Source organism: Sarcophilus harrisii, chromosome 3 (genome assembly GCF_902635505.1).
Source record: "Sarcophilus harrisii chromosome 3, mSarHar1.11, whole genome shotgun sequence".
NCBI lineage: Eukaryota > Metazoa > Chordata > Mammalia > Dasyuromorphia > Dasyuridae > Sarcophilus > Sarcophilus harrisii.
In genome coordinates, this window is record NC_045428.1 from 163,200,004 (window position 1) to 163,221,196 (window position 21,193).

Consider the following 21,193-nt stretch of genomic DNA (forward strand, 5'->3'; position numbering starts at 1 on the left):
CTATAAAAAAAGAAGCTGTTGGATTAGAAATCCAGTCATTGGACTTTGTATCTAACTGGATTTGGGAGTAAGGAAGAAGAGACCTTCTGTATATTGACCTGACCAACAAAGAAAAAAAAAAAGGCGGGGGGGATCTCTGGAAGTTGATTTTAAAATCCTTTTCAATGATATTTTATGTTTTTAAATATATGCAAAGATAATTTTCACCTTTGCAAAACCTTGTTTTAAGTTCTTCTTCCTCTGCTCTTCCTCCTCCTCCTCCAACATAGCAAACAATTTTTTATAGGTTAAATGTGTGCAATTCTTTTGAAGATATTTCTATATTCTGCATTTTGAGTAAAAAAAAAAAAATCAGATCAAAATGGAAAAAAAAAACCATGGGGGAGCGGGGTTGTAACCAAGCAAATAACAACAACAAAAAAGGCGAAAATACTATCCTTTAATCCATGTTTCCATAGTTCTTTCTCTGGATTTAGATGACTATCTCAAGTCCATTGGAATTGTCTTAACTCACCTCATTGTTGAAATCACCTCAAGTCTATCAAAATTGATCATCATATCTTCTTGGTGTTATTGTGTATATACAGTTCTTTTGGTTCTGCTCAATTCACTTAGTATCAGTTCATCTAAGTTAATTTTAATCAAAGCAGGAAAATACCTATTATCCAAGGCCAGTTTCTTATATGTTGGTAATGAATACACTTTTAATTATCTAAATAGTATTTGAATTTAACATTTTTTTTATATTTATCATTTTTTTCCTCAATCTTTCCCAAGAATATAAAAACATACTTCCTTGTCATATGTTGAAGTCTAGCTCTGGACTGTATTACTGGAAATAACAGGGAGTGAAAATAAAGGTCCACTTTGGGCCTATAAACAGACTAATCTGCCAAAGTATACCTTATTGTACCCTTTGAACCCTCTAAGGGGTAGGGGAAAGAATGATAAAGGATCATTGACAGTTAGATGTACATTTTGATCTGCCAGTTAATTTATGGAATTATTAATTGATACATTGTGACCCAGGAAAAAAAGAGATATGAGGTTCAGCTATCATTGGTTTCTATCCATGGATTCATTGTGCTTTACTTATTCAGGAATAGAGTATGAATAATGTATTGTCTGGGTCCTGATGCTCTCAGTTTGTTATTAAGGGAACAGACCTCAGGAAATTAGGAAATTCCTCTTGATTGAAGTGTGGCTGGCCCTTGTAGTTGGATATTCACCAATGATATTAAGGAGGGAATACAGTTGCAAACAATGCAAATAGTGGCAGGCAGCATGTAGATGAGAACGGGAATAGGGAGGAATACAGAGAATGACATCATTGTAGCTCAGAATTGGGAGCAATGGTGCAGCATGGGCTAGCGATACATGAAGAAGTGCATGGGGGTGGCAGGAGTTAGGAGTCTCACTTTTAATAGAGTATGGGTGGCAAGCACAGACTGATTTCCTGCTTTGATACTTTATGATTACTTGATGAATATATCCACATCATCCCAAATTTATCAGCAATATCTTAAGGTTAATTTATAATCGTAATGCTTTTCTGGTGTTCTGCTCATCTTACTGCATGTCTAGAGCTTATCTAAGGTTTACAGAATAAGAACTGTTAGTAGTCTTCAGAGAGCCTTACTTTAAAGCCTAGCTGGCTTCCCCATTATGTAGCACATAATCTTAGGATGCAGCTTTTGTTAATTTATGAAACATTTTCCAGTGGCTTCTATGGTCCCTTTATTTTTGAGATGGTTTGCAGTTGTTATGCTTCTTTAATTTATAGGACAGTCCATAAGTGACTTGTAAGTTCCTCTTTTTAATCTTACCTATTATTAATATTACCTTATATTAACTAATTATAAACTTAATATACTAACTAGATATTTATGTGTATGGGTGTGCACATGTGTGCATGTATGTGCATTTTCACTTGTACAATTGTGCTGAGCTTTTCCTTTGAGCTTCTCCTGGGACTGGGCACTTATATCTTGCATGATTTAATGTGTTCCCTTTTGCATTCTTTTCCTTGAAAAATGAAACATTGATCTGGCTCCTAAATTTGAAGTCTGCCTTAATAGATCTTAAGCAAAAGTTTTTGAGCCATCCCTTAGAGTGATTTACACTGGGACTTTCTGGGAGCTTGTATAATATACTATCTTGGTACCTCCTCAAAGTAATCAAGACCTAAGTTTCAGTTCAGCTGCTAGATGAGTGATACTGTGTAGACTAATGAAGCTTATTAGAGTTGACAATTTAGGAATTGTCTTAAAGAATTGATTGAGCTCTCTATGTGACATTGTTGTTAACTAAGTTTGATTTTTCACTATCTTGTAATTTAGGGAAGGCTTGTACTGGATAGACTTAGCTTTTTGTTTCATTGTTGTGGATTTTTAGAGGCTGCTATTTCAGGTTGTATTTTATTTTAGTCCTCAGTCTTATCAGTAGCATACTGTGAGTTAATTCTGGAAGTGAATCTTCAAGTGATGTCTCATGGGATCCTGCAGCAGCTAAAACATCCTGAAAAGCAGAAAAGGGGGGAAAATGATGATTATTAAAGCACCTAGACGTAATAATGAAATTTGAGACAGAAATATGTTTCTCTTGCTGAAGTCCAGAAAGTTGGTGAAAAACCAGATAATTGCAAAATAGAAAACTTCAGGAAAGATTCAGCAAGTATATCATGCCTTTTTTTTTTTTTTTTAATCTGTCTTCTCTCTATTTGGGTAAAAAAACTAAAGTAACTTGGTTATAAGTTATTTTAGAATAATGTTTAAGGCTAGTAGCTGACTAGAGTTAAGACTTAATTATCTCAATGAGGATAGTATATTTTTTTCTTGGGGAGAACAGTTGGAAGGTTGTATTTACAGCACATTCTTATTGGGAACCATTTAGCTTCTTATGTACTATTTTTACTGTTCACAGAGTTTTGTTTTTTTAAAGCTAGTTGTGTTGTCTTTTCATTATGAGATAATGAAAAAATTTTGAATTTTGTATTAAACTTTTTTTGGAGAAATTTCTGGCAGTAATATTTTTAATAACTAGTTAGTATTATTTGTTTATTTAATATCTGTAATTAAGAAGTTAATTCATCTTATGTATCTTTATTTTAAGATCAATAAAACTTTTAATATTCCTAATTGAGACATCACTCCTCCCTTTTAAGATCCCATTATGCTTCGTTTCCACTTTGTATTTTGAAAGAAAATAATCTAGCTCACAATTTCCCTCTGCTCAGAGAATTAATACAGTTAGACTGTAACTTAAGTTCCCCACTTAAGAACTACTTTTATAACTTGACATTTACGTATTTTTCTCAGAAGGAAGACATTGTATGACTTTTAGGATTAGGATCCAGACTCTCAACAAATAAATGAACAAATAAATCTTAATGGCTCCATACATGATTCCTCCTCTTCTGCCTTTCTTCCTCGAATCTACCCTTTAGTGAGTAGATCCATTCAGGTAATAATACTGGAGTTCAATGTTATCAGCAAAAGAAACTTGAAATTTTCCTTGTTAAATAGTGCAGCACTAGATATTTAACCAGGTTTGCATTTAATCATGAATGACCAAAATCACTGGAGTATCTGTTCAAAGAGTAATATATTGTATATCAAATTGTATAATTTAGTATTTGTTCCTGTGCTTTTGAGATAGATGATATTGCTATCCTTTATATATTACTAAAGTAATGCATTTTTCTTCACATACATTTAAACATGAAAATGTCCTAGGTGTTCAGAAAAGTGAATATTTTCCTATGAAATCTTTTTTGAGTGATTAGTAAATGTAATACTGGGTCATATATAAAGATATATCATTAGAACTGTAAGGGACTTTAATGAGACATTGAGGGTCAGGGAGATAGTCACGTTTTAAAAAATAAATTTATTTTTTCCACCCTCTCCTTCCCCTCTTCCTACTTCTCACAGGATGTGGTGAGAAGAAAAAATAAAACTTTGATAACAAATATGAATAATCAAGCAAAAGGATCCATTTTTGTCACATGCAGAAATATGTGTCATTCTGTATATTTAATCCCTTACTTCTCTGTAGCATGCTGAACTAACTTATTCAAAATGCTATATCAAATTAATGATGGAAGTAGAACTATACTGAAGATCCCTTTGAATTCTGGTTAAAGTATTCTTTCAAACACTACACTATCCTGAAACCTAGGATGGAATGGCTATGTGATAGATGTGTGAAGGGAACTAATATGCAAGAATACTAAAAGCCTGGGAAATAATTTACCTGTCAAGCAGAGAAGTTTATTTTTTACCTAAAAGAAAAGGTCCTCTTTTTGTTCCTCATTGCTTCTGTATGTTCTTTCTCTACTACCTTCAATCTGTAATCTCTCCTCTTTTGAGGAGCACTTAGTCCATATTTATCACTCAGTCAATATTATCTACAAGATTTCCAGAACCTTCTCCATTCCTCAGTAACTTTAGCAACCATGGTTCACAATCTTTCTCCTTTGCAATTCCTGTCCTGATAACCTGGAGATTTTAATATAGATGTTGATATATTCTCAAATTCCCTAACCTCAATTTATTGCTTTCCAACCATAACCTGTACTTCCACCTGAGTCTTCTGCAGATCGTCATGTCCTTGATCTTGCCATTACTCAAAAATATTCTTTTATATCATGAACTCTGAATTTTCATTTATGTGATTATAATTGTTGTCATTTCGTCTTTCCCTCTATCTTGAGGGATCCTGTCCCTGTTCTTTGTACTTTCTGTGATCTCTAAATCACTGTCTCTCTTAGTGTTTGCATACAGTATCATCCCTGGCTACAAGCTTCTTCTTACTTACCTTGAGTCTTTGATGAATCAGCTCAACTTACATTATCCTCTTTACTTAAGTCCCTTGTCTTTTTATCTTATTGCCCATCCCTCCCCTCCCCTCTCCTCTCCCCAAATCCCATGTTCTGTAAGAAGCTTCTCCCTATCCCTTATTGTTGGTGACTTCCCTCTATTGATTATTTTCATTATCTCTAGTTTGTTCTCTATATAACGTACTTGTACATAATTGTTTACTCTCAACCCCTTCATTAGACTGAACTTCTTGAGAGTGGGGATTGTTCTTTGCTTCCCCAGAACTTTGCACAGTGCTGACACCAAATAATAATTGCTTCATAAATGATTATTGTTCATTGACTATTACCACAGAAAGTGCTACTACAGATATTTTGGTGTATATGTAACATATTTTTGTCAGAGGTCTCGTCTCCTTGGTATATACCTAGTAGTAGAATCTCTGGGTCAAAGGGAGTGATTGTTTTAGCTACTTTACATAATTCTAAATTGCTTTTCTAAATGGCTTTATTAATTCACTGCTATTAGTATGGCCTATTAACTTTTTATAGATTTCAAAGATATAATAAATGTTTGTTGAATTGAATTGGAATGTGGTCTTGTAGTTTTATGTCTAGTTTTCACATGACTAGTTGTATTAAACGCAGGAAAGAATGGTACCTGATGTATATTCTTTTTGCTCTCACTTTAGAGATGTTTGGTTTCTTTTTTGTTGTTGTTGTTGTTACAAGAGTTAATGTTTATTCAAATTATCCCAACCCATCTTGCCAAAAGCATTAAACAACAAACAGTAACAACAACAACAAAAAAGTAATAGTTTCAGAGCCAAAGAGCTGGAATGTAGTGATGATCTCAAGCACTTACTTCTATAAAGGTGTAAGATAAGAATTGAACAATGGTGGTAAAATTTTTTTCCCCCAAAGTGTGTAATTCTTGTGCAGTGTTATCCTTTGAAAGCTAGCTAATAGTTATTCATCATTTATTGTAGGTGCTACAGAATATTTTAGAAACAGAAAATGAATATTCTAAAGAACTACAGACTATTCTTTCAACTTATCTGCGACCCTTACAGTCCAGTGAAAAGTAAGTTAGATTATTAATTTTTTTACTAATAGAAGGAATTTTTTAATACTTAAATTATCTTATACTACTTTCTGTCTCTTTACTTACTGCTGCCCTCTCTCATCTTTTATTAGAAAGTTGAAAATAAAAAAAATGGCATTGAAGGATTAAACTCTATTATTCTTAGATTAAAGCATGCTTTAAAAATAAAAGTATTTTATGGGTTTTGGATGGGGAGGAGTCAGGTTTGTAAAATTGCTTACACATTTTCACTTGTGTTTTTCTTGCCACCAGGTTAAACTCAACAAATATTTTATATTTAATGGGAAATTTAGAAGAAATAAGTTCTTTCCAGCAAATGCTTGTACAGTCTTTAGAAGAATGCACCAAGTAAGTAACATACTTTAAAAATGCAAGTTTCATTTTGATTCCCATAGTATTTTGAGGAATTGTATAGTTAAGAACATTTCAGGATTCATATCTCTATAGATTAAAACTTGTGGGTTTGAATTTTCAGGATAGCTTGGTGTCAGTAGAAAAGGTATGTTTAGATGATCTGATTTCTCTCCTAATTTATAGCCAAGGTGCTCTTCTTCTTCTTCCCCCTCCCCCCAAAACAAAACAATAAAAACAAAAAACTTTGGGTCATTGTGCTTGTGCTTTCAAACTTGGGGTGCTTATTAAAATCCAAAGAATAGATGTTATCACTTGATGTAAAAAGCATGTAGAGGATATAGATTTGTAAAAGTACTTTTAGGCTTAGAAAGTAATGTTAGATATCATAATCTTTCCCCTTTTTGAGGGAGATAGAACTGAATAATAGTAGCCTGTATTGAATGTTTTTATTGCAACTTCATCATTTAACTTCCTGAAGCCAAAAGACATGTCTCAGTGGTTGTTCATCAGTTCCAAATTTGTTCAGGACTGTTACTCATTGTCCTTTAGAAATAGGTAATGATGTATATGGTGTTTTGAAGTAGTTTTGAATATAGATTGTGAAGAGTTATCTACCTTTCTACTGCCTTTTCAGAATAGTCCATTCTATTAGTCACATTGTATCATTTCTGTCTACGGTAGTGAGAAGCAAATAAAATAAATGCATATAAGTAAATAGTATTTTCCAATTTTTGTACATTTATTTTTGCTATCAGAAATCCAAAGGGTGAACATATTTCCAAACTTCTTTATGGAAAGAGTTTTCTTCCTGAGTATGCCTTATATTACTTGTATGCCAAGAATAAAATATTTTCTCTCTTCACCTTTCTGTCCTCTCTTTTTCACATGTTTTACCTTACCTAAGACCTTTTTAAAAAATTGCAGTTATTTTCCAATGTGTACCTCTTCTTTATTAAAATCCTTCTTATAATAAAGTACAGTTCTCCTTTGACAGTACAGTTCTCATTCTACGCTCTTAGTCTCTCAGGTTTTCTTCCAAGAGGAGAGAAATATGTTTCTTTTTCTTTAGGACCACAAATGGAAATTGTAATCTATGGCAGCATTTTAATGTTGGTTTCTTCTATGTAATTTTAATCATTATATTCTTTTCTGGGTTCTATTTTCTTGCTATCACTTCATACAAGTTTTGAATAAGGACATTTTTGGATAGAACTTTGGACATATTGGCCACATTTTGAATTTGTTTGAATGGTGTGTCAGGGCAGAAAACAAAGGTGGTTTGTCCTTAAGGCCTTACATTAATATTCTTTCAGGAGGATGTTTTACTCTCCTTGTATGATATGTGACTAGTTTACTTTCTGTGAGTGTTCATTGACAGCAATTAATAATAACTTATTGAGCACTGCTATATTCTTTCTAGTATTTATGTTTTTGAGGTGTTATTCAGTAATATATTTAAACTAGTCACTCATAAATGTAAAACATAAAGAGAGGTGAAAGTTGCTTTTGTTTTCCTTTGAAATGCTGATATTTTTCAAATTGAACTGTGTGCTAACTTCCGGAGTCCTCCAGGGCTCTGACTTGGGCCTCATTCTCTTCTCCTTTTATACTATTTCATTTGGTGATATCAGTTCTGATGGTTTCAGTGATCATCTCTCTGCAGACGGTGCTTAGATTTTCTTGTCCATCTCTATCTAATTTCTGTCCTTGACCATATTGAACTGACTGTCCCATAGTGCTCTTTACCTCAACATATCCAACCTGAACTCAGGTTCAGGTGAACCCAATTTGTTATGCTCAATGTCTCTCCCTTATCTTCCATTTTAAATCACTCACCAAGTCCTGTCCTTCCCACCTTTATAACTTCTCTCATATATGCCCCCTTCTCTCCTCTGTACCCATCCTGGTGCGCAGGCCCTCACCTCTTCATGCCTGGATTATTGCAGTAGTTTGCTGATTTGTTATGGGCTAGAACTCTGAACTTAAAACAAAGGATTTTTACAAGGTCCTAACTCAGTGGAATTGATAAAGACAATGGTGGTTTAGCATGGTGCTTAAAAGTTCTCTAGTTCAGTACATGTACTTAGTACTTAATATAGTTGCACAAGAATCATACCTATGATAAGAGAGCATATAAGCTCGAACAGACAGAGCCAGGATCAATTTGGAGAGATTTAGAGGGCAGAGAAGGAGGCAGGAGCTCAAGCTCTCGGAACCAAGAAAAGAGAGAGGCCTCCAAGAAAGCTAACCTGGAAAGGGACAAGACTTTGAAAGAGAAAATAAAGGATTTGGACTTTAACACCTGGCTGCACTTGTGGTGATTACTGAACAGGAAGGAATTACTGGGATTATTACAGGATTATTACAGGATTACTGGGCAGGAAGGCTGCCCCAGAGAAACCCCAGGAAAACCGAAAAGAGAACATTACACTGATTGATCCTTCTTGTTTCCAAGTCTCTACCCTTTTTGTATTTAGCTATCCAAACTGATTTTCTTGACATGCAACTCTGACCAAAATACTTTCCCTTCCCTCCTATTCATAACCTCCAACCCCCATTTATTAGAATCCCCGTTTCAGCATCAAATCTAAATTTTCTGTTGAGTGTTTAGAACCCTTCATAACCTGGCCTCTTTTTTTTCAGTTGTCTTACATCTTATACCCATCTTCCCTTAAGATCCAGTGAAATTGGCCTCCTTGCTGTTCCTGTTATATGTCACTCTATCTCATGATGTGGTGCCTGTTTTACTAGCTGTTTCCAGTGCCTGGAATGTTCTCCCTCTTCTGTGCCTCCTAGGTTCCCTGGCTTCCTTCAAGTGTTCACTAAAGTCTTATCTTCTGCAAAAAAGCCTATCTCCAGTCCTCCTTTGTATTAGTGCCTTTGTTCTGAGATTATTATCAATTTGTCTTGTTCACATACATTTTATTTGTATATCCTTTTCTCCATTAGACTATCACTTCCTTGAGATGAGGGATTTTTATTTTATTTTTTTATTTTTTGGCCTTTCTTTGTATCCCTAGTCCTTAGCACAGTGCCTGCCACATGGTAAATACTAAATAAATGCTAATTTTATTTACATGAGTTGTACTTTTCCTTTAAAATCTCATTGATCTCTGAATTTCTGATTTCATTCCAGTTCGTTTAGATTGGCTTCTTCCTAATTTTTACAGATAGAGAGAAGCGAATTTGCCCTGTACCCTTGATTTATGTTAGCTTGTTATATTATAAAGCTAAAAAGTCAGCTCTGTAAATTGATTAACAACTTGTTAAACTGAAAATAAGTTTATCACTTTAATTTTTTGGCAGGCTTTAAAGTTCCATCAAAGTACTTTGTATTGGGACATATAGTGAAAAGCAGTAGCATGCCAGGATGACTAAACACTGGCCTCCAACCAAAAATTTAAATCAGTTTTCTTCTTGTAGCTTTCCCAACCTGAGTAATGTGGCATATTGATATGCCATTGAATAGAGTAGCTTGAATATCACTCAGCTTCGCTACCTGGCAAATAGGGCTCATTTGCTGTAGTTTTAATTCTTTATAAAAGGTGTATTTCTTCACATATTGACAGCAGACATTATTCCTTTTCTTACTGATGCTTAATAATGAAGTCTAGTGAATGGAGTGTTGGATTGTTTTTCATGAGAACTTAAATATAATACTGATATTTTTCTTGATTTTTATAGATGTAGACAAATTACTAAATTACAAGGCATGGTGACCCTGTCTACTCATTTGTAAAGTAGGGTTTAGAATAATAATTTCTCTTCCCAGGAAATTTCTTTTATATTAATAATGGAAATATTGTTGGTTCCTTCCCTCCCTCCATTTTAAGCTTTTTCTTCCTATTTTGATCTTTCCCATCTTCTTAGAACATGAATTTCTAATGTAAGTTTTAGAACTGTTTATCAGCTAATTACACTTTATCTACTCTTATTTTTTTATTTTTATTTTTGTTTTTTTAGCATCTATAACTGTTTTCAACTAACTTTCCATTCTTGGTGCTCCCTAATTTTATTAAAGCTCCCTCCTGCTTCTAAGCATGTGTTCATATGGTTCCAAGTTATAGAACATTTTCCCATTTGTCAAAATGCATCCTTCCTTTTCTTTCTTTAAATAACATTTCAGAGCTCATTTTCCTGAGGAAATTTCTTCCTTATTATTTGACTTTTTAAAAGTATCTTTTCTTCATGGATGTTTACAAATTATTGTATTATCATGTACATGTTTCTGACCCTTCCTCTCTTCTTTTTTCACGAGTTGTCCTCCCCCGAATTGCCCAAAATCACCTATCTTGACTTCTGTCCTGTACACAGAATCTTATTCTGAAAGCATATTTAAAGGTCATTTTGTCCTACTTCCTTTCTTTTCTTGTCAAATATGTGAGTTCCATCTCTGACAAAAAGTCAGTGTAGTCTCTGATTGAAAAAAAAATAACAAGGAAATAAATCATTACTTTTCAAGGCTGCTGATCCATTGTCAGAAAGATCTTCATATTGAACTTAAATCAAACTCCTTAAATTTATTGGATTTAATCGTATTCCTTTACAACTCCTCTGGTCTTAAAGAGGACTACACTTAGTTCTTACTGCCTATGTCAGAGAAAATAGCTGTAAACTTAAAATGACTTGTGCAACCTGTAGGCAGTTTTAGATTTTATAAGGTCCTTCCAGTGGTGGTTCGAACATAGTATTGGGGGATTAGAGTAGTCTTCCTCTAAGATAAAAAGGCTGTGATGTCAGAGCCTTTGAAGTTGTTATTTTGTGGATATCCAGTTTTTACTTGTAATGTTCATTTATTTCTTTTTACTTATTACTGCCCCACTTCCTTCACAAGTCATGTGTCTTTGATTCCTTTTATGCTACTTCTCACATGCCAAATCATCTTTAGTGAATCTTGCATCTTACAGTTCTCCAATATATTTTTCCATTATCCTTTGGGTCACATGAGAATTTGAATCTTAAGAGATCATAACGTTTATACACTGATTCATGATCAAATGGAAAACTCTTCAGTGTTTAAAAAAAAATACATTTCTGTGACAATAAGCAGCTTGGAATGATTGAAAACTGTGTTTTGTTTCCAAGTGTTCATCTATCTAGATCAATACCTATTTATTCCTGACCTAAGTTTTCTGTCATTAGCACTTGTACAAAACAGACATACATATGCTTGGATTTATTTTGTTTTATTATTAAAAACAGCATTCAGATACTGATAATTGTGGAGTGGTAGAGTATTATAAATTGCCCATACCCCCCAAAAGTCTAAACTGCTATTCCTGCCCACTAATCAAAACTGAGGCCTCCCTATTCACTAGGCCTCAGCAACTGGGCCAAGCATTAGGGAGAAATAAATAGCTTCTTTAGATTAGTACCATAAACATGTAATTCTTTGAATAGTGTTAGAAATGTCACAAGTATAGACAAATGCTGAAGTATCCCAACTTTTCTGTGAAATCATCTTTTATTAATTAGGAGACATGTATTACTTGAGTAATTTCTATTTATTCTCTCCTCATGGGCATTTTAGGATAACTGTTTGGCGCATGCCCTCAATGTGTTATATAATAATTTTTGTCTTAATGCAAACCCATTGAGGTCTGACCCATCTTGCTCTTTTTATGCAACCACATAGACAACCAGATTCTTGGTAAATGCTTTTGATGATGTTTTGTGTTTAATTGGCAGCAATGACTCTCCAGTTGATCAGGCCTTGATTTCTTATGTTGAGCTACTTTTTTGCCCTATTGCAGTTTGCCAAATACTTCTTCTATTATAACTCCATGAAATTTTTTCATCTTAAAAAGGTTTATCTGCAGTTGTTTCCAGAGCATTTCTTACCTAGTAGGTACCATTATTTGAAGCTAACACATTTAAGATCCTGAAGGATTTCTCTTCTCCCCTCATCAAGTAAATAATAAGAATAAAAATGGCATGTTGTAGAAGTCATCAAGGGGTTGGCAGTTAGACTTTAAGCAATGAGGACATAAAATTTCTTTCTAACACCAGAACCTACTATCTTGTATGTTTTGTGATTCTAGTAGTGTTATCCAGTAGTATTGTATATTGTATTTATAAAGTGACATGGTTTAAAAATTGCTTTTACTCAGAACACTGGTACACAAGATTAAGAGCTCAAAGAGAACTCAGTCTATCCAGCCTAATCTCTCATTTTTCATTTAAAAAAAAAAAAAAACAAGGCCAATGGAGGAAAAGTGACTTATGTAAGGTCACATAGGTAGTATATGTGGTAAGATTTGAACTCAGATCTCCTGACTTAAGAGTCTATGCTTGTTCTATTTCTTATTGCCTTTCTTATTCTACAGAGGAGGAAACTGGGAGTCAGAGAGGTTAGGAGACTTGTCCCCTAGGAAATAGAATGGTCTTTATGGTTACTTGGAGTGTTTTTATCCTCTAGTATTAGAGTGAGAAGCTTGAGGACTTTTATGATTCATAATTTTTTTTTTTTTTTGGTATCAGCATCATATTTTTTAAAGCAAATGATGCTTTGTATGTAATGGTGTAAGGCGTTTTTAGTGATTGGTACTTAATATATACTTCTGCTTTCTAGAGCTATATCTGAATATAGGAATATTATTATTCAAAATATGAATTTCTGATCATAGAAAGTTCCTAATTTGTTTCTTATGTGAAAAAGACCACCCCAATCATATGTCTTATGGCAGGAATCTCTTTTTTCCTTCTTTCTTATTCTTCTTCATTACTGCTTTGATAGGATTTCCTCTGTACTTCATAGCCCGGTTCCCACTCCTTTTCAACTCCTGTGGTTCTGGGGGAACTGCCCAAGTGAGGAAAGAAGAAAGCTCTGGCTTCCTTATAAATGTTTTTTATGGAAACATAAGTAGTAGTTATCTTATATTCTCACAACCAAACTTTAGCTATATCATGCTATCCTCATTCCCTCAAGCTTAAAAAATAGGCTTGGATCACAATCTTTTTGCCATAGGGGACTGTATGTTGTAGGTTTAAAGGAGAGTGAACATTAAAATGTATTCAAATAAAAACTTAAGGGTAATTTGCATCGTTTTTGTGGATTATGGTTTGTAATGAATGAATTTGTGTTCTTATATTTGGTGTTCTTTTTATTTTATTTTTTCCCCTTTTTTATAATAGCTTTTTATTTTTCAAAATACATGCAAAGATAGTTTTCAACATTTACCCTTGCAAAATCTTACATTTCAAATTTTTCTCCCTCCTTTCTCCCCCACTTCCTCCCCTAAACAGTAAGTAATCCAATATAGGTTAAATATGTGCAATTCTTCTAAACGTATTTCCACATTTATCGTGCTGCACAAGAAAAATCGTATCTTTTTATTTTCTTAGGACCATCCTTTTAAGTTTCTTCATTAACCTTCATTTTTTTGTTAAACATTTATTATATTCTTACTTTGCTGTGTAGAGGGAGGAGTTGGGATGGAGTAGGATGTCACAAAGATAATAAGACATCATTCCTGGCCACAAGAAGTAAATAAGGAGATAATTATTGGCAGTGTCTGCTTTTGGGCCTTTGCCCTGCTTCTCATGGGGCTCCAGGCTGGAGAATTGGCTACTGGCAAAAGGGCAATCTCAGTGGGCAACAAGTCTAAGGAAATTGGGTGGGGATGGAAGATGGGAGAGGTAGGGATTGGTTTGGATAGGTTTTGGCGAGCCATTCTTTTCCTATAACTCTCAGAGTACAAGAAGATATATAACAAATACAGCATTTTCCCTTAAGTTTGCTTGTAGAAGTGGATATCTGTGGTCTATCTCCCAAAGCTTGAAATTCATATTGTTAGATTTAGATAGTTTCTGTAGACTGCCTATACTAAAGAGATTTGAATCCTTAAGGTTGAGTCTGATTCATTTTTATCTTAGTATATCCAGTGTACACAATAGTACCTTATAGTTTTAATGTTGTATTGTTTTGAATCACTGTGCTTATAGCACAATTGAACTTGATATCTTCTTTAAGCACTTATTCTAGCTCCAGAGAGAAAGCTGGCATGTACCTCAGCCAACCAAGGGCCATACCTAATCTAAAAACTACATTTTGCTTAGGAAAGATCATTGACAGTAGAGTTTTAATACTTGTATTCATGTCCCAGTGATGTTATTCCTTTGCGTTTTGACTAATTTTCCTATGTATTTGTGTTATAGCAGGAAGTTGATAGGGCTCCTTGTTTTTTCAAATAGTTTCTGTGGCATTGGAAATAACTCTCCATGAAATGTTTTGTAGAATTCATTTATAGATCCGTCTAATCTTGGGGTTGTTTTCCTTTGGAAAGCCATTTGTGGCTTAATTTTTATTTCCTAAGAGAGTTATTTAAATACTTTATTTTTTTACTTCTCTTTATTTGGATAATTTATATTTTTATAAATCATCCTTTTCATTTAGATCATCAGTTTTATTATTATGTAGTTGGGCAAAATATTTCCTAATAATTTCTTTTATTTCCTCTTCACTGGTTGTGAATTCATATTTTTTTAATTTTGATATAGATAATTCGCTTTTCTTCATTATTGCAAAAAACAAATAAGCTAGTGGTTTTTCTGTTTTTTTGTTTGTGAAAAACAAGTTCCTGGTTTGATATGGATTAGTATTGTTGTTTATTTTCATTTATTGATATAAACAGAGATATAAATTTCCCTCTAATTACTACTTTGGCTACAACTCACAAATGTTCTTATGTTGTCTCAATGTTATTATTATGAATTTTTTTATTGTTTCTATGATTTGTTCTTTTAACCCTTTTTTTTAGGGTTCAGTTATTTAATTTGCAATTAATTTTTAATTGGTTATTCAGTGCATCTTTATTAAATGTAATTTTTATTGCATGATGGTCTGAAAAAAGACATTTATTGTTCCTGTTTTGTTGAATTTATTATAAGGTTTTTGTGCCTTAGCACATTGTTAGTTTTGTGAAGTTGCCATGCAAAGCTGAGAAGTAGGTAATATTCCTTTCTATTCTCTTTCAGAATTCTCCAAAAAAAATTGTCACATATAACTTTTCTAAAATTTTATTTACTTCTTTAACTTTTTTCTTGTTTGTTTCATGGTAGATTTTTGAGGGCGAAAGGAAATTGAGTCTGCTTTCAGTATCTAATAGTACTATTTAGAGTAGTGTCTTTTTTGACCTATAACTCATTTACCTTTTCCTTTAAGTATTTGGGCACTATACCATTTGGCACATATATTCAGAATTGAAATTGATTTATTGCCTATGGTACTTCTGTAATTCCTTGCTTATCTCTTTTAATCAGGTCACTTTTTGCTTTTGCTTTAGCTCTGGTTATAATCACCATCATTGCCTTTTACTAAATCAAATGGAGCATAATAGGGTATATTCTAGTTTGTCATTTTAATTATTTATATGTATATTTCTGTTTTAAGTGTGTTTCTTTTAAACAGTATATATTTGGATTTTGGTTTCTGATCTCTTCTGCTATTCTCTGTCTTATGAGTGAGCTTATCTCATTAATACTTGCTGTGTTATTTCCTATCCTAGTTTCTTATTTTATCTTCTTTTTTTATTCTTTTCCCCGTTAAGTCTTTTGCTTATGATCACTGCCTCTGTTATTCTGCCCTCCCTTTTATCACTCACTCCTCTTTCTCTTGACCCTTTTTCCTCTTACTTTTTCATTAAAGTGAGTTTCTATACTCAACGTGTATTTTTCTTTCCTTGAACTCATTCAGATCAAAGTCAGATTTAAGTGTTAGGTTTTCCCTGTTTCTCCCTTCATTATGTAAACTCTTCCTTGTGATGTGCCACTAACCTCATCACTTGTGCACTGCATTTATGTGAGATAATTTCCCCCATTCTCCCTACCACTGTGCATTCTTCTTTTCTGCCTTTTAATTTTTTGAGATTATCCCACAATAATAACACCACACTCAGAAAGCCCATTAGATTCTTCCATTAGTCATAGTGATGATAAAGTTCTGAAGTATCTTTTTCCCATATAAGAATATAAATAGTATATGATTTCTTCCTTATATTTATTATTTTGATGTTTCTCTTGAGTCCTATGTTTGAATGTCAAAATTTCTCTTCATCTCTGATCTTAACATCAGAAATGCTTAAAAAACATCTTATTTATTTACAACCCTCTTTCTAGCTCCTTTCTCCTTTAGGATCATGCTTAGTTTTGCCAGATGAATTATAATCCTTGTCTACAATCCTGTATCTTTTGCTTTCCAGAATGTCATATTCTAAGCCTTCTGTTTTTTATAGTGGAGGCTGCTAACTATTATCTGATTTTGATTGCAGTTCTTTGGTGTGTGAAACCCCTCTCCTTTCCCCCTCCCTTTTTTTTCCCTGACTGCTTCCAGAATTTTGGGATTTTGGCTAAATTGTTCCTTGGAGTTTTTGTATTAGGACTTCTTCCAGGGAAATGAGTATAAATTCTTTAAATTTGTTCTTTGTCCTGAGGTTCTAAAATATCCGGGTGGCTTTTTCTAAAAATGTTGAAGTTACAATGTTTTAGGGCTCTTATTTTTTATTTTTGTTTTTTTGTTCCTGGGTTTCAGGTAGTTCAATGATTCTTAAAATTTCTCTCCTTGATCTATTTTCTAGGTCCGTTGCTTTTCTTGGGAGATATTTCACATGTTTTTCTATATATTTTTTTTCAATCAGTTGACTTTATTATTTCTGTGTGGACATCTTTTTTTTTTTAAAGTTCTCTCTCTTATAGTCCCATTTGGACGTGCAAAGTAGATGTTTAATATGTTTTGGGTGAATTAATGGTATTCACTGGTAGAAGAGCCTGTGAAAAAGATTGTGGAAACTGCCTAGTATATATGAAAGCTGTAACCTGAGGCATAGTGGCTATCTTGGACCTCAGATCTCAGACAAGAGAATTGCCTTTCCTTTGGGGTCTATTAGGGTGGGCCTCAAACTATATCTCTTGAGTTTCTGAAATCCCTGAAAGAATTGTCACTGTTTATACTTTTTGACTACCAGAAGGAGTAGAAGTAGCAGAAAACTACCAGAGGTTACTTCTGTGGTAACTGTGGCTAGGATTCTAAGTGAAAACACTGACTTTGGTCAAATAAGCCTGTTCTCCTAACGTTTGCTGTCAATTATAGGAATGCAGTGAATGGTAGATCAGGTTGAACAGACAGTTCTCTAGACTGAACCCAAATGCTAAGTGTTTGAGGTTTGTCTAGAGCGTAATTATTCCCTGCTCTTGGTCTCAGTTTCCCCTATGGAAGCCATCATTATACTACCATCTCTTTTCTAGCCAATTTTGTCAGTGAAGAATAAGTGTGTAGTGTGTATGTGTGTGTGTGTGTGTGTGTGTGTGTGTGTGCATACATACGTACATACACACACATATAGAGGGAGAAAGAGAAACACAGAGAAAACAGTTGAATGATTTTGTTATTTTAACAGGTATGTTTTAAATTAATTCTCACTTTAACAGAGTAAGAAACCCTTATGAACCATCTTCCCCACTTGTGTCTTTTGGTCACTACTGGAAGAAGAAGAACAACAACAAATTCTAGAGATTGTCTTTAAACCCCTCCTCCCCCCTCCCTTCCACTGGAAAAAAAAAAGGCACCTTATTTCCCTCTTGTTTAGGAAAATGTGGATATTTTGTTGAGCATAAAAAAGATAAACAGAAGATGAGAATGATAAACAAAAGATGTAGAATAGTAGGTAATAAAATCAGACCTATAGTGGTAAGTATCGTTTTCTAGGCTTACTTGTTACTTATGAAATAGGTGACCAGAGGAGACCTAAGCATCATTTCTTTGTGTTCACTTTCCCAAAACTTATAGGAGCTTTTCTTTAGGGTACGCTTGCTCTCCTATTCCCTATAAATAATTTCAGGAATCATAAAAGTTTCTATTTTAATTCTGAAATTGTATTCTACATTGCTATATTTTTCTATAATAATTTTACATATTGGTAACTTTTTGGTGATTGATTCATTATTATTTAGTGGATTTAAAATTTTTTTTTCTTCTAATGTGAACAGCTTTACAAATGGATCATTGCTACTTTCTTGATCATTTTCAAAGATCATAACAACAACAGTTTTCTCACATATGGACTCTTTTATCAGTTTAGGGTTATGAGTTCAAGTTTTTGGGGAAAATAATGAATTTATTGAAAGCTTTTACCTGAATTTTAAATCTTTTCTTAAATCTAATATAACATAATATCTTTTTTGAAAAAAAAAAAACCGTGTAGTGGACTTTAGAGGAGTACAATTTGGATAAGAAATGTTCCCTTCTTTCACACAACTCAAAGTCTAGTAGGAATTTGAAAGAAAGTCCTAACAGTAAAATAACTCTATTAAGAGGTTAAAAAATAACTTTTCTAAAGGAGATCCCAGCATATCAGAGCAATGAGGAGATATCAAGGAAGTATTCCTGGAGGGGGTGGCATTTGAGTTGGGATTTTAAAAATGGGTAAAAATTCACTAGGCAGAAAGGGTCTTAGCTGTAACACATGGTACATGTATAACTTTGGATGATTTAACTTCCTTTAGCCTCAGTTTCTTCATCTGTATATAAGATATCTATACCTCTTTCTTATATATTCTTATTTATTGAAAGCGATGGAAAAAAAATGTTTGTGTATGGAACACTGAAGAAAAGCAAATGCTTGGTGTACTTGGTCATAAATATATAGGCAGTTCTGAGATGATACCACTCTTGAGAGCAAAAATACTTACTGATGACGGCTATGGTTGAAACATCATCTTTCCTTGCAGCTCATTTACATAGAAATGTTCAATTTTTTAAAATTTTCAAGCATTAATTTTTCCCTACTCTTATCCTTTGGTCCTTTAAAAAGAGAAGAAACAAAAGCCCTTCACATGTAACTGTGGTATGAATCTTGGTGAAAACCCTGATAACTAGATCTTTATCTCTGGGAGTCTGACAGAAACGTGAATTTTGGATTCTCTTCAGATAGAATTGCTTCATAGGAACAAAGACTACTTTGAGGTAGGTCTGAATTGATGACCAAGAAACTGAGCTATCATCCTGACATACTAACATAGAATATTTGGAACCAGAACGGAGAAGAAATAAGAGAACAGCAGCTTATTTGAGCCAAACGTAACTGAGGTTAGAGAAGGGGGGAAAGACTGGGAATTAATGGTATTTGAGAAATGCTCTAATGTTTAAAAGAAGTTGATTGGAGAAAAGACTTCTGTTGGAATTGTTGATTAGAGAAAGGGAAGGATAGAGACTGCTTTTGCACTTTACCATCCCTTAACAGCTTGACAGGTAAATGATATTTAGTTGATTGTCTGCCATGTTCTTTACTGCAATTTCTTTGGGGCATATTAAGTTTGAGATGCTTATAGGATATCTAATTCCAAATGTCCAAAAGGCAGATAGTGATATAGGACTGTTCAGAGAGATTTGGATTCATTATATAGATCTGTATATCATTTGCATAGAGATGCTAATTGAGCCCCTGAGAATGGATGAGGTCCATAAGTGAGAGTATAGAACTAAAAACAACAACAAAAACCAAAAAACCCTAAGTGCTCAGGATAAGAGTCTTGGAAGATATTCACAATTACTCAGCATGACAAGGATAAAGAATAAGTAAAAGTGATGGAGAGGGAGCTGATGGGAGAAAGAGAACTAAGAGAGAACATTGTCACAGAATCTCAGGAGAAGATGGTCAACAGTGTCAAAGACTGTAGAGAGTTCAAGAATAATGATTGAGATGAACCCATTAGCTTGGGAAGTTTAGAGGTTCTTGGTAACTTTGGAGATAGTAAATTCAGTATAATGATGAAATTATTGGCCACATTGCAAAAGGGTTTAGAGGGAAATGAGAGGATAGGGGATGGCAGTATGGGTTAGAGCTCCTTCAAAAGTCAAAACTAAATCCCATTTTCTGTGAGAAGTGTTTCCTGAATCCTGTAATGCTGGACTCTTGTCTCTTTGGATTCTCTCTCTCTGCTTTGTATGTGGTATCTCCCCCATTAGATCTCAGAGTTCCTTGGGGACAGGGACTGTCTTTTGCCTTTTTTTGTGTCCCCAGTGTTAGCACCACATTCTGACATGTAGTTAATAATGAATTGTGTGCTTGACAGATAAAATGTCATTATTACATAGAAATTATCTATTACAGGCATGAAGCACTAGATTTTGGGGTAGTCCTGTGTAGATAGACTGTCTCCTTTACTTTAACTTCTCTAGGCTCAGTTAACTTATTTTAAAAATGGGCCTCACTTCCTTAGCTGTAAAATCAAGGGGATTTGATCAAAATGGCCTTTCAAGACATATATTATTTTTTAAATAAATAATTATAATTATATTTAATTATACTTTAATCTTAAAATTTTTGAGTTCTAATTCTTTCCTTCCCTTCAGCCCTTCTGCCACTCATTGAGAAATGCCTCCAATTTATTAAGTCTTAACTCTTATGGATAATTTATGAGATGACTTGGACAAAAAGTTTCTCAGAATGAGAGGTCTTTGGCTGTAATCTGAATCATTGTAGGGATTTCTAATCTATAGGGATGTCTGTCTTTTAGATATCCTAAAGAGGATTATGGAGGTGAGGAACATGTATTAGGAAAAAAAAAGTATCGTGGGAGGGTCCTTTTTATAGCATAGTTTGCTGTTAAATATTAATACTATTTGTAATTGAATTTTATCATCATTGAATTTTGTTGAATTGCCATAGAAGATGGTAGTATAAAAGATGGGAGAAGGAGTTAGGGAGAATTGAGTGCCCCCAAGATCAAAACCTGTTTTCAGTTGATCTGTTGTACCACCAAGGGCTGCTGGATGTGGTTAATCAGATTGCCTGTTCTTTGTCAGTACCCTAAGGGCAGCTGGTTGTCATTCATCTACTTGCTTTATCACTAACATCTAGTTATGAAGTCCTGATAACAATTTAGAAGTATACATACATATCTACATACACATGTACATA

At 33.8% G+C, this 21,193-nt stretch overlaps 1 protein-coding gene and 1 long non-coding RNA gene across 6 annotated transcripts in view; one reads left to right on the forward strand and one right to left on the reverse strand.

Annotated features, from left to right (window-relative positions):
* Positions 1–21,193, forward strand: part of ARHGEF7 (Rho guanine nucleotide exchange factor 7) — a 319,978-nt gene that overhangs the window by 193,101 nt on the left and 105,684 nt on the right. For all 5 annotated transcript variants that reach the window (XM_031958722.1, XM_031958725.1, XM_031958724.1 and 2 more), the window contains exons 7-8: positions 5,809–5,903; positions 6,177–6,272. In XM_031958722.1, coding sequence (XP_031814582.1) covers positions 5,809–5,903; positions 6,177–6,272 — 191 coding nt within the window. The remainder of the gene's footprint in view (positions 1–5,808; positions 5,904–6,176; positions 6,273–21,193) is intronic.
* The window catches only part of LOC116422282, a 108,683-nt gene continuing 88,972 nt past the window's right edge, over positions 1,483–21,193 (reverse strand). The window contains exon 3 of the long non-coding RNA XR_004232855.1: positions 1,483–2,517. This is a non-coding gene — a long non-coding RNA (uncharacterized LOC116422282). The remainder of the gene's footprint in view (positions 2,518–21,193) is intronic.